The 14826-nt window shown below is 40.1% G+C and overlaps 1 protein-coding gene across 4 annotated transcripts in view; it reads right to left on the bottom strand.

The window, feature by feature from the left end:
* Nucleotides 1-14826, bottom strand: part of FAM189A1 (family with sequence similarity 189 member A1) — a 486040-nt gene that overhangs the window by 256777 nt on the left and 214437 nt on the right. For all 4 annotated transcript variants that reach the window (XM_004759869.3, XM_013060110.2, XM_045070539.1 and 1 more), the window contains exon 2: nucleotides 12500-12556. In XM_004759869.3, coding sequence (XP_004759926.3) covers nucleotides 12500-12556 — 57 coding nt within the window. The remainder of the gene's footprint in view (nucleotides 1-12499; nucleotides 12557-14826) is intronic.

The raw sequence follows: 14826 nt of genomic DNA, 5'->3' as shown, positions 1-14826 counted from the left end.
AATTGGGTATTTTACCAATGACCATCTTTAATTTCACTTGGCCTTCAGTGGTTTTCTTATGTTCTACTTTAATTACTCTGTGTCAGTCTTGGTTTTCTGGTGAGACTGTCTTTCCCTAATGAAATTTAATACTGTTAGTAAATTTAAGATGAGCGAATTAGTCGATCTTCATAAATAAGATAGAGTGTTTTAGATACTTAAGCTGCTTTATTAGCAGAGTAAGAGTCTGCATTGTTTCAAAGACCTGTAGAAATTTGTGCACATCTTACTTCCTTCTCCTCTTCAGCACTTAAGGAATGAAGGCTTCATCTTTAATGTAATCAAACAAAATACATTCTCTGGAAGAGAGGTCATGATCTTCACTGTAAGAAACCTCCAAAGTGGATTTATAACGAATTTTCTGAATAAATAATGACTCCAAATACATTTACATTAAATACATTAACCTTTAGCTCACCTAATTTTTAAACAGCATATTAAAGTTATATTTGAGCTCAATTCATGAGCCTGAAAGAAAGCCTTACAGGCTTTCTATAACTCATATTAAAGGTTAAAGTGATTCAAACATTTTTTTTCCCCACAAAATATTACCAAACATACAAATCTGTAGTGAAACTAAAGCTGAATTTCTGATGGGCACAGCAGGAAACATTTTCATTGGTACAAAAATTCAAAGACACTTTTAAAAAGAAGTTAATATATGCAGCATAAGATTTTTAAGCTTCTTATATTGGAAAATGATCGCCATAGCAATGAAAAGAGAGGGGGGGAAAAACCCACCCTAATCCAGGTTGAAGTTCATTCATCAAATAGTTCTAATTCCTTGGCATTTGCATGTTTCATTAAATACTGCAGCTGAGAAAAAAAAAACAATAACAAAATTCAAGCTGAATGGAAGGGCAATGAAAGCTATTTTTTTCTGTCATTTATCTGTAGGCTTCCAATAAATCTGGCACTATAAGAATCAGTCATTTATACTTGGGTATATAAGGCTGGTTTCTCTAAATTTGGGAATAATTTTTTTTTATTTTTTAAAGAAATCTATTCATTTTTTCTTAAAGATTTATTTGAGGGGAGGGCTGGGAGGACAGAGGGAGAGCGAGAATCTCCAGAGACTCCCCACTGCGCATGAACCCCTATGCAAGGCTCAATCCCATGACCCTGAGATCATGACCTGAGCCAAAATCAAAAACTGGTTGCTCAACTGGCTGAACCCAGGAACCCCTAAACTTAAGAGTAATGAGTAAACATCTATTACTACCACTCCTGGGACAGCTCTAATGAATTAAACTCCAAAAGATTGGAGGTGCTCTGGCCACTGCCCAGTGTAATGAAAGAGCTAATCACATCTCTTGGTGCCACATACTTGTGTTTCTCAGGGCTGGAATGCTCCCTGAAGCGTAGGAACCACCCAGCACCTGCTGAGATGAATGTGAAATTACGGGAGCTGCCTTTTCTGAGAAAAGAAAATATGAAAGAAAAAAAATCTTCCTCTATCTGGCAGCTTCTAATGAAAAGGAAATCATGAAATAATGAATTGGACATAAAAGCATTTTATTTAGTCTGATGCTGTGCTGCACTAAGTCTTAGCCTGACATGCTAAGGGAGCTGAATTTATGCTTCAGTAAGCTAAAGAAAGAGGTTTTTTGTTGTTAAATTTAAAGATCTCAAGTAAGGCAATGTGGCACAGGGATTAGGAGCAGAGCCTCCAGGACCCTACTGGTGTGAGCTGGTGACCAGCCCATTGTTTACTCCCCTGCCCCCCTGCTCCCATCCTGTGCCTCCTTTGGGTGGGATGGTAACAGAGTGCGCCACTGGGGTGTCATGAGAACCAAATGGTGAGAATACTTGAAAAGGTCCTGCTACATAGAATATTTTACAACCATACTCATTACGGAGGCTAAACAGAAATGATGCCATGGGTCTGAACTAGTCCGAACTAGTATTATTTTTTAAGAGCCTCAGGTGGCTGATGTGCAGGCAGGATGAAGGCTAGCCTAGCGGTTAAGAGCAAAGGCATATTACCTGGGCTCAAACCTGACCTCTGCCACTCACAAGCTGCAAAACCTCAGGCATGTCTAAAACTTGTTGTACTCACTTCATAGAGTGGTCCTTAGAAGAGTGTCTTGAACATGAAGAATGACTGATAACTATTAGTCATTACTGCTGACATCATTATCATCATCATCATCACCACCACCAGTCCAGGACAAGGCTGGCTTGAGGTATCTCTGAGCCTTCACAATGGATACTGAAGTTGGAAAAGCGGTTCTACCTGGTGGAACATCAGCCCTAAGCTGGTTGCCTCTCCCAGGAGGCCTGACATAGATCCTGCCAGTTCCCATGGATCTCCTGCTTTCAAAGATCCCAAAGATGGTCTTCCCATCCCAGGGCAGGTCTACCCAGGTGTGGGGGGCAGGAACTATGAAGGGCTGCACACCACCCTAGCAAGAAAACACAAGACACCAAGCAACCAACCATACCAACCACCTACCCACACCAACACAGTCCTCGCTTTGTACATATGAACAGGATAACCAACCATCTGAGTAAAACACATTTCCTGAAAAGCTAGATGAATAAAGAGGCCAACTGACCTGTGCAGGGAAGTGAGAATACAGAGGAGTGAGGAAATCTGACAAATAAAATTCTAATTAATACTCCTAAAGGAGACCGCACCCATACAATAAGTGCTTCATGAACTGTGAGCATATTGCTATGAAAAAGAAGCAATCAGAAAACAAGAGAATTCTCTGAAAATAACACGCTGTCGAAATGAAACATTTAGCAAAAGGGTCAAATAGTAGAATGAAGATGGCTGAGGTCCAAATTAGTTATCCAGAAAATAAAACAAAAGAAATAACCCAGGAAGTAAGAAAGAAAAAGAAAAATATTAAAACATGTTAAGAATTATTTGGCATCAATTTAGCAGGTAGAATATCCTTCTACCAACTCCAAGTAGGATAAATTCGAGAAGGCAGAGAAATATGAGAAGAGATATAATCAAAAACTTAACAGAAGAAATTTCCCCAGAAAATTTCTCTTAAATATCTAATAGACTAACCAGATCCAGAACAATAGGTCACTATGGTATGTTGTAGCCAGATATAAGATCAACACACAATATCATCTTTCTGGAGATTATAACAGAAAATATATCCCCATCTCTCAAAAATATAAATATTACTTGTCCAAAGTATATAAAAACAATGTAAATGTAGTCACAACCAAAATCAAAGCATTATGAGTATAAAACTTTATGAAGTGATTCAAAAGTTTTCCTAAGAGAAAATACACGTAAGTACCAAAATTTATGAAAAAATAAGAGTGATTCACTTTAAAGCTTCACTAATTAAAACATTGTACTGGCTTAATATGGATCAATAAAAAATTTTAAAAATGGACCAAAAGACTCATGAAACAGAATAGAGATTAATAAACAGACCCATGTCCAGAGAAGTAGGAAGGAGAAGGACACTTCACTTGTGAGGAGAAATATTAAACATTCAAAAATTGCTGCTGGAGAAATAAGTATTCATTTGGCAAAAGTAAAGTTAGAGCTTTACGTTTCATACCATATTTAAAAGTAAGTTTGGGATCAATTACCTAAACATAAAAAGAAAACTATAAATGTTTTGGAAATACACAGGAAAATAATTTCAGAATTGTTGGGCAAGAACAATCTTTTTAAGTACGGAACCCTAGACACCACATAAGAACAACAAAGTTTACAAGATAAAAAGCTAAAAATTCTTTTTTTTTTTTTTAAAGACACTTCATTAAAACTAAAAAGGGAAAGACAAACAACAGACTGGCATAAAATATTAGCCATTTAGAGCAGAAAAGAATTACTATATGAAGAAATCCCACATACCAAGGAACCAGTCTTAGAGAAAATAGACAAAACAAATGAACAGCATTTCACAAAAGAAATTCAAATGAGTAATAAAATCTTACTATTTGTTTTCTTTATGTCTCATCTATGCTCTGTTCCCCTTTTCTTTTTTTTTTTTTCCTGCCTTCTTTTGGATAATTGGGTATTTTGCATGACCCCACTGTATTTCCTTTGTTGGCTTATTAGCCAGCTCTTCATTTTTTCTTTTTATTTTAGTGGTTGCTTTAGAGTTTATAGTATATATTTTAGCATATAGCACTTTGCCTTCAAGTGACAGACCTCACATATCTTTTAAGAGGCTTACATTGTATATCTCTCCCTCACCTTTACACGATTTTCTTCATACATATGTTAAAAATCCCACAAAATGCTGGTGTGTTTTTCTTCATATTTCCTGTCTGATGTGTGCATTGGGTTTCTCAGATCTCTGGGTTTATAGATTTTATCCAATTTTCAAAATAAAATTGGCTATTTTTTTTTGAATTGAGATTCAACTGACACATAACAGTGTGTGTGTGTGTGTGTGTGTGTGTGTGTATTTTTTAAGATTTAGTTATTTATTTCAGAGAGAGAAGTGAGCAAGCAAGCAAGAGAGAGAGAGAAGAGAGATCACAAGGGTCGGGGGAGTAGCAGAGGGAGACAGAAACCCAAGTCGACTCCACACTGAGCACAGAGCCTGACTTGGCTCAATTTCATGACTCATGAGATGGCGACCTGAGCCCAAACCAAGAGTCAAACACTTAACCCATTGCATTACCCAGGCACCCCAACATATTACATTGTATTAGTTTCAAATGTACATTATCCTCAAAGTCCTCAATCCTCAATATCCTCAAAATGATCACCACAATAAGTCTACTTAATGTCCATCACTACACCTTGTCACGAAATATTTTTCTTGTGATAAGAACTTTTAAGATCTGCTCTTAATTTTTAGTATTTTTTCTATTCATCCCCATTTCTTTAGGGACCCCCATTCCACATAGAGGCTTCTTGAAATTCTCCCCATTAACTCATAACTCATTAATGCTCTGTTCATTTTTCACATTTTTTCCCCTCCATGTTCTACCTTTGGATAACTTCTATTGCAATGTCTCTTCTCTTATATTCTTTTAGATTTATTTATTTGAGGGGGGCAGAGACTCTAAAGCAGACTCTCCACTGAGCATGAAGCCCAATGCAGCCCATGACCCTGAAATGACTTGAGACTAAATAAACCAAGTGTCAGATGCTTAATTGACGAAGGCACCCAGACACCCCTCTTCTCTCTTACTGCATCTGCCATTAATCTCATCCAGCAAATCTTTTCTCTCTTATATTGAATTTTTCATTACTCAGAGTTCAAACAGGTATTTTTTAATATCTTCCTGTCTCTAGTTAACTTTTTGAACATCTGGAATACAGTTATAACTGTTTTAATGTCCCTTCTGTCTGCTGTCTGCTATTTCTAACATGTGGGTAAGTTTTATATCAATTTAAATTGATTTCTTTTTCTCATTTCAGATTGTATTTTCTTGCTTCTTGGCATGCTTAGTAATCTTTGATTGGATGCCAGACATTGTGATTATTATCTTGGTGGTGCTAGATATTTTTGTACTCCTATGAACATTCTTGAACTTTAACTTAGGACATAATTAAATTAGTTGGAAATGGTTTGATTCCTTTGGATCTCGCTTTTAAGATTTATCACAGAGCTTGCTGAAGTAGCACATATATTAAGATTTGTCATAAAGGACTGGAGTGACATGTACTCTGGGGTTAATTATTCCCCATCACTGAGGCAAGATTCTTCTAAAAGTATTCTACTCCCCTGTCTGAACAAATCACAAGATTTTCCAGTCTGGATGGTAGGAAAGCCCTGCTTTTTTGCCCGTACTATTCCCTCTAATCCACTCAGATGATTCTTTCCTGACCTCAGGTAGTTTTCTCATATGAAAAAGCTGATCAACATCAGCTAAATAGGGAATCCTTTGCAGATCTCCAGAACTCCGTTTGTGGAAGTCCCTTCTCTCCGGTACTTTTCCCTGTGAACTCTAGCCTCCTTGAAATCCCCAGACCTTCATCTTCTTCTTAACTCAGTGAGTACGCCAGGCTCTTCCCATGTCTCCCCTACCTGTGCTGCTGCCTATAAACCCTCTTACAGTTGGAGGCTGGGGACAACCTTAGGACTTACTATTAATGGTGGAGGATCAAGGTAGAAGGAATTTAGAGTAGAATCAGGCCAGATTTATTTCTATCTGCTAAGCAGAGATACTAACATTCAATGTTTAGCTGGAAGAGTTTAAAAAAGTTTGTTCAGTTTGCTAACATATGAATTCAAAGGTGGAGGTACTCTAAATGAAGTTGAAATGCCAGACTTCCTTGGTATACTGTAAGAGGAAGAGATCTAAAGGCTTAAGGAGCCTGGAATAAGAAAATGCATTGATCCCATAAGACTTGCTTGCCTGTCCTGGAGGATCCAGGGAACACACTTCTTACCACAACTATAAGAAATCTGTGAGACGAACTCCAACATCCTTGAAGACCTTTGTGATACCAGACTCTGCAGGCCAAAAATTAGATTGGAAATATCTGTGCTACCATCAAACTAGGTTCCCTAAATGCAATAAGGATTATGGGATTCCAGGGTGGCAGGGACCAAGTGACAGCACTATGTCACCAAGGACCCTGTGGTTATAGTTACTGAGTGGCAGTGGGGCCAAAGCAGTACTCAGAGGAGTCTGACTCACAGAGGTGCTTGCTGTTGGCTCCTAGAGGTTCTATTTGTTTGATTAAACCTTCACTGATACACATTCCCAACTTGGTTGATAAAAATTTTGCAATTAAAGTAAACCAAAAAGCCAGACTCCTCAAATAAAAGTAAACCAAAAGCCAGACTCCTCAAATAGTATAATATAAAATGTAAACAGTACTTCACTCAAAATTTTTTTAAATTACACTACCTGTGATTATGTCTGAGGCTAGTTCCATTATAATAAGCAATCACAAGATGTTCCACTGAATCTTTCAAAAATTATTTAAATCAGAGCTATAGAATTTTATTCCTGATTGCAATCTATCATAATATAGAACCTTTTATAGTTTAATGTAAGGAAGACAATTATCTCAACCACAGGAGACACTTCTCAAACTATTACAAAAAACAGAAGAGGAGGAAGAGTTTCCAAAGTCATTCTGAGGCCAGCATTACCCAGACACAAAAACCAGATAAAGACACTGCAAACAAAAAGAAAACTACAGACTAATATCTCTGATGAACATAGATGCAAATATCCCCAACAAATAAATAAAGCAAACAGAAGCCAACAATTTATTAAAACATTATTTATCATAAAAATGTGAGATTTATTCCAGGGATGCAAAGGTGGTTCAATACTCACAAATCAATCAATGTGATATATTACATTAACAAGAGACAGGATGAAAACCATATGGTGGTGGGTATTATGGAGGACACGCATTGCATGGAGCACTGGGTGTGGTGCATAAACAATGAAATCTGGAACACTGAAAAGAAAAAATAAATAAATAAAAATTAAAAAAAAATTTTATGGTCATCTCAAAAAACAGCTGGAAAAGTACAACATCCATTCATGTTGAAAACTTTCAACAAAGTAGGTTTAGAGGGAACATACCTCAACATAGTAAAGACCTTATATGAAAAACCAACAGCTAACATCATACTCAATGGTGAAAAACTGAGAGCTTTCCCTTTAATGTCAGTAACAAGACAAGGATGTCCACTCTCACCACTTTTATTCAGCAAAGTACTAGAAGTCCTACCTGCCACAATCAGACAAGAAAAAGAAATACATGGCATCTAAATTAGTAAAGAAAAAGTAAAACTTTCACTCTTTGCGAATGACATGATATATATAGAAAACCCTAAAGACTCCACCAAAAAACTACTAGAAGTGATAAATGAATTCAGTAAAGTTGTAGATATAAATTCAATATACGGAAATCTGTGCATTTCTATATAGCGATAAAGAAGTAGCAGCAAGAAAAATTAAGAAAACAAGCCCATTTATAACTGCACCAAAAATAATAAAATACCATAATCAAAGAGGTTAAAGACCTCTACTCTGAAAACCATAAAACACTGATAAAAGAAATTGAAGATGACACAATGGAACAAATGGAAAGCTATTCCATGCTCACAGATTAGAAAAACCACTACTGTCAAAATGTCCATACTACACAAAGCAATCTACAGATTTGATGCAATCTCTATCAGAATACCAACATTTTCACAGATCTACAACAAATAATCCTATAATTTGTATAGCATCCCAAAAGACCCCAAAAAGCCAAAGGAATCCCGAGAAAGAAGAACAAAGCTGACATATCACAATCTCAGATTTTAAGACATAATACATCATGGTAGTAATCAAAAGTAAAGCATGGTATGGCATAAAAATAGACAATTAGATTAATGGAACAGAATAGAGAGCCCAGAAATAAAACCATGATTATACGGCCAATTAATTTGTGACAAAGGAGATAAGAACATACAATGGCGAAAAGACAGTCTTGTCAACAAATAATGCTGGGAAAACTGCACAGCTATATACAGAAGTATGAAACTGGACCACTTTCTTATCCATACATGAAAATAAACTGAAAATAGATTAAAGACCTAAATATGAGACCTGAATCCATAAAAATCCTAGAAGAAATCATAGTAATTTCTTTGCCTTCAGCCACAGAAACATTTTTCTAGAAGTGTGTCTTCAGGCCCTGAAACAAAAGCAAAATTAAACTATTGGGACTACATCAAAATGAAAAGCTTTTGCATACTGAAGGAAAGCATCAACAAAATGACAAGGCAACCTACTGAATGGGGAAGATATTTGCAAATAATATAACTAATAAGGGGTTAATATTCAAAATATATAGAAGACATACACATACCAAAAAGACAAATAATCTGATTTTAAAATAGGCAAAGGACCAGGGAATAGAATTTTTCCAAAGAAGATCAATCAACAGACACATGAAAAGATGCTAAACATCACTAATCATCAGAGAAATGCAAATCAAAGTCACAATAAGAAAAAAAATCACAATGAGGTATACCTTACACCCATCAAAATAGCTAGAACCAAAAAGACAAGGGATAACAAGTGTTGAGGAGGATGTAGAGAAAAAGAACCCCTGCATACTACTGGTAGGAATGTAAACTGGTGCAACCACTGTGGAAAACAGTATGGAAGTTCCTTAAAAAATTAAAAATACAATTACCATATGATCCAGTAATTCCACTACTGGGTATTCACCCAAAAGGAAACGACATATGCATCCCTGTGTTTATTGCAGCATTATTTACAATAGCCAAGATCTGGAATCTACCCGGTTGTCTGTCCACAAATGAATGGATAAATAAAAAGGGTAAATATACACAAAGGACTATTACTTGGCCATAAAGAAGGCTGAGATCTTGCATTTGCAACAACATGGGTAGACCTAGAGAATATAATGCGAAACAAGTCAGACTGAGAAAGACAAATAGCATACTATTTCACTCATATGTGCAATTTAAGAAACAAATGATCAAACAAAGGAAAAAAGAGACAAAAAAACAAGACTCTTAACTGGTGGTTAGCAGAAGAGAGGTGGATAGGGGGTGGTTGAAATAGGTGATGGGGATTAAGAGTACACTTACCATGATGAGCATTGAGTAATGTACAGAACTGTTGAATCACTCTATGTATATCTGAAATATTATATCATATAATAATTATGAACTAATATAACAATATAACCTGATATTATATAACTAATATAAGTATATATTAACTATACTTCAATTTAAAAAGAAGAAAAGAACCACATTAATGCAAAAATGCATATTCTCTACTGAAATAGCTATTATCACTTTCCAGCATTATGAAAGGCTCTTATAAAATACCAGGGCAAAAAAGTCCCAGTATTTTTCTCCTCGTTTTCCCTCTGGCATCACATTCACCAGCCTGGAAGGGGCAACCTTCCTTCCCGTCCTCTCAGACAGCCTGCTGACCCTTCTCCCTTGCTTTTTCCTAACACAGTCTCCCCACCAGCATACCAGTCACTCCAGGCAAAAAGGATACCGTTCCTCATCCCATTGTGTTTTATAAGATTGGACTGATGGAAAGAAAGGACATGTAGCAGAGATTAGGATAGGACCCCACAGACCAGCCCTTCAGAGGAAAGGCACTGCCAGCAGACCAGTGACGGTACCAAAACCCTGCCTTCAGCATGCCCACGCATGGCTGTCCTCACTTGCCAGCCCCCGCAAGCGTGGGGCATGGCGGTTCGGATCCTGGATTGGCAGAGCCCAACACTGCCTCTTCCAACCACCCTGAGAGACAGACACCCTCCTTCAGAGAGGGCAACTCCCTCTGGGTGGGGGGAGGGGGAATTCTTCGCGGGGACAGGGAGTGGTGTTGAGACCCCTGGAAATGAACCAAAACGGCCAGAGTGGCTCCTTTACTTTTATAGCTCCGAGAAGAAGGAAACACTATCATTAGGGTAGAGGACAGAAACAGGAGCTTGGGATAAAAGAATTCCTTAATTCTAGTTTAATTCTAGATTGGGAAAAAAGAATTCATTGATTCCTCAGTTCTAGCTGAGTCGAGTGAGTTTTTACTAACGAATCAAAAGGCTGTATTGTTACAACTCATAAATTATTGAATGCTACATCTGAAACTAATGATGTATTCTACGTTGACTAATTGAATTTAAATAAAAAAGACTGTATTGTCCTGGTCAACACAGAAGAATGATCTCACTGTAGAGAGGAACAATTTTCTACCAAAATTCCTGCCGCCTCTTTACATAGTATGGAGCTGCTACTGGGAAGTTCAGGAAGGGACTACCTTTTCCAGCTTCCTACCCGGCCCAAAAGGGCCATGTGATAGGCCCTCCACAGTGGTTTGACGTGTGAGCAATGAGGGTCACATTTAAGCCCATCCACATTGCCTTTCCCATTCTACGAAAAAGAAATAAGAGTCCACAAGCCTAGGGAACGGTACAGTCCCTTCTAGAAGGAAGCAACCAGGGTCTCTGGATCCCCTATGATGGTGGAATGAATGACCACTCAAGAAGAAGCATGTCCTTTGGCTGAGCTTTTGGGTTTTTACTCGTGCCATGTTAGGCCACTGACAGTCTGGGCTTTGTGACAGCACCTAGTGTTATCCTAACCCATCCCCTTACCTCCCTAAGTAAAGAAAGTGGTCAGCTGAGCATGGGGAGGCCCTCCTCTCCTACCTGGGGCTTGGGTAGAAATAAATGAATGGGAGAAAATGCTCACCACAGCCCCATTGTGGCTTTTCCTTATTTGGCAGCCAGCACAGGAGGCCTTCCTTGGCCTGTTTCATCAGGGCAGGTGAAGAGGAATGGAACAGGCTGGCCCCGTGTCCCCAAAGGGAGCCCAAAAGCACAGCCAAAGGGCATCTGCCCCACAGCTGGTATGTCCACCACCATTTCCCCCTGCACAGTGGAGTCAGCTCCTTGACACACTAGTTGTGATTTACTTTAAAATACTCCAGCAAGGGGCTTGGATCCAATAAGACAGGCCAAGGTTGATATTTGCAGAAGACAGATGGGAGGTCTACAGGGATTCATTATACTAGCTTCTCTCTCGACTTGTGTGCATGTTTGATACTTTCTACATTAAAAAAAAAAATTTTTTTTTAAGGAAATTTCTCAACAAGTCATAGGAGAAGAGGTTCACTGAATTAATGCCACTCTCTTCCGATGCCTCCTCAGGATGCTGCGGTTACTCTCGGGAGGGGAAGGTGTTTACAACAGGCAGATTTGTGGGATTTTTCTACTTCCATTAATATTTAGTACATGTCATTATCTCCAAACCTAATCACTTAAAGAAGAGATTTTAAATAATTGATGCCTACAAAAGAGAAAAAAAGCCATGCCGTGTTTTTTCATTATCCATCAAAACCCAGAAAACCTCTTCGTCTGGCCCTGACATGGACACATAAATATATTAATGCACACCCTGAGAAAAACATGCATACAAATCAATAGACATGAATCTGCTCAGGCTACTTGCCCGATGGAAAAACCATGCCATCCTTTCCATCTCCTGTGTGGCCTGCTCCTCCCCGGCATGGGGCTGTGGCCATGGGAGAAGGGGTTCCAGCAATACCCCTGTGCCTTTGGAGCAAATAAACACCCTCCTCTGAAACACTGAGTTTCAGTCCCCAAAACACACACGCGGCTGACATTTCTTGAGCTCTGATAAAGGAGGGGCTGCCTGTGGGCGCATCCACGCACATACACATGTGCACTAATATGTTTACACACCTAGAGAAAACGCTTATACTGACACTTACTAAAATGTCTTTGTTCCCAGCACCCAAACAGAACAAATGAAGAGGACAGCCCATGAGCATCTCAGATGAGCACCAGACGGCTATTCTCCAAAGGACAGAAGGTAGGATATGCCCTGGTTGTTATCTAAGAGCCTCTCTCAGGTCTATCAAGGTCTCTGTCCCGCTTTCATCAAAGCAGCCAGAACTCTCTTTGCTGGTACCTTTAAAGTGCTCACACCCCCGCAGGGAGGGCCCTGCTCCCTGGATGCCGTGGAGACAGGCGCAGACTTACCACCAGCGAGAGAGGCCTCTTCCAGGAGACGACGCCAATGAGCCCAGACAACAGCACCTGCAAGGACAAACAGTGCGGGAAGGTAAGACCCTTTGGAAACCTCTAACCGACCATCAACGCAGTCCTGACCATCTCAGCTTGAAAACGGACTACTTCTAGAATTCAGCCCAAGTACAGGAGCAGGGGGACAATGAGGCTTGCTGTCCACCTGGACGCTCACCCTGCAGCCACTGTGGGTGGCACATGGGCCTCTGAGACCACCGGGAACTCCTGAGAGATCACTTAGGCTCTGTATGGATGGGCCCAGGACCGGACACACTTGCTGGAAGAGCACTTACTCCACTCTGTTCCTGTGAGTTTTTTGGCTTTGTGACTTAAAAATCACAGGGAGGACTACAAACCCTACTCGGGGGAAAGGCGGCGCTCCCCCCTTGCCAGTCACCTGGCTACTTTCCTTCTGTGCATGGGTGCCGGGCACAGCAGACCTGGCAGGCTCCTTCTCTCCTTTCCCACACTTGGTCCCCCAGACAGCTTCCCAAGTCACCAGGAGGCGGTGCCACTAGATGACATCCCCAGCTTCCCACATACTGGCCTACATGGTTCCAGGTTCCACTGAGCAAGTCCCCTCCAGGACCTCTTCTAGCAGCCACTCCCCCCAGCCTGGCTCCCCCATGTCTCCCTTACGCCATGAGGATCATTGTGTCTTCTCTCTCAGGAGAACCACCCCTCAGCTCCTGGCTCACAATCCCTGAGGCACATGCTAGCCATGGATCCTTCCATTCCTAGGCTCCTTGGGACAGGCAGGGCCCAACAGATCACAGAGACACAACTGTTCCCTCCCCACTGCAATCTGGCTTCAGCCCTCACCACTTGCCCACACATTTCCCAAGGTCACCAGAGGGGTCGCTGAGTGCAACACACTAGTGCAGTGATCAGCTTGAAGACCTGAGGTAACCACACCCTCCTGTGGGAGGCTCCCTCTCCACTAGGCTTTGCATCACTTCCCAGATGTCCTCCCTTCTCTGCTCCATCAGGTCCTCCCACCTCTCTTCCCTTCCCACTCCCTAAGACCTGCCTCCAAGACTGCTGAATCTTATTCACACACAACACACAAAACAAACAAACAAACAAAATGAACCAAAGAGCTCAACATGGCTCTGCTCCCAAGCACGTCACATACTCTTTCTTGATGCATGCATTTTGCAAACATACTCAATATCAACAAATAGTATTTACGAACACTTTCCCATCTCCCAAATCTCTCTTCATGATGTCACCCAGCTGCAACCTATATGGAAATCCCTGATTACTGTTTTCCTGTGTCTCTCTGAGCCCCAGTCCCCCATTCTTCATCCACAAGGTCTATAACCTCTCTCTTCCTTTTTATACCCAAACCACTCTCCCTCTTGTCATCTCTCCTCCCACAATGGCACCCCTCCTCCCGAGCTCTCAAATCTAAATCCTAGAGATGGCCCCAGCCCAGCTGGCCCTGACCCTGCCTTCTCCTTAGGATATGATTTCCAAAGAGCGTCCTCTGTTTTCCCTTGAGGCAGCACCAGCCTAAACCAAATAAAGCCTGGGTAGAGGATGGGAAGGTACACTTTCCAGAAAACATGTGTTTATACTCTGTCTTCTACTTCCCATTTCTACCATAAAAATTTTTACCTATTCTTTAAGACATGGCCCAACTCCTCCTTACTCAGGAAGGGCCTATGTATTCATGAGTACATGGGGCCCCACTAAATCCCTAAACAACCACCAGACCTCTCAAGCCATGTTTAATAAGCTCAGACAGAACGCCTTGATCTTTTCTTCTAAGCTGAAGTTTATAAAACTATCAAATGCCTACGGTGGCCAAGTTGCTTATAACAGGCATATAATTGGGAAACCCACAAACCTCCAGAGAACAGGCATTTATAAACACAAAGGAAGTTAGTTAATAATCATTTAACTTAGGCTACAGTAAAAATTCTTGACTTTCCTTGCCTCCATCCCACAGTTATCATTCCATGAATCCCCTCAAATAATTTTACCTCCAATAAGTATGGGCAGTTTGCTTTACTGAAGAAAACAAAGTTACATTTTCTAAGTATCACTGAGAACTGTAATTACAGATGGATCCAATTCCCCTACACAAAGGGAAGAAATAAAACCATCAAACTCTGTGGCATGTAAATCTTTAGATAATCCCTGATAATCCATGGGCTTGTATAAAGCCCTCCCCTTTATATCAATATGATGGGCTATCACTCCTGTGGTCCTACTCAGTGACACTTACAAAGATGTTGCCCTAGCAACACGCTGCAGCCTTTTAAGACCCTGGCCAG

Source organism: Mustela putorius, unplaced genomic scaffold (genome assembly GCF_011764305.1).
Source record: "Mustela putorius furo isolate JIRA1106 unplaced genomic scaffold, ASM1176430v1.1 tig00003972_pilon_pilon_pilon, whole genome shotgun sequence".
Taxonomy (NCBI): Eukaryota; Metazoa; Chordata; class Mammalia; order Carnivora; family Mustelidae; genus Mustela; species Mustela putorius.
The sequence above is the reverse complement of the archived record's forward strand: the minus strand, read 5'-3'. Positions and strand labels throughout refer to the sequence as shown.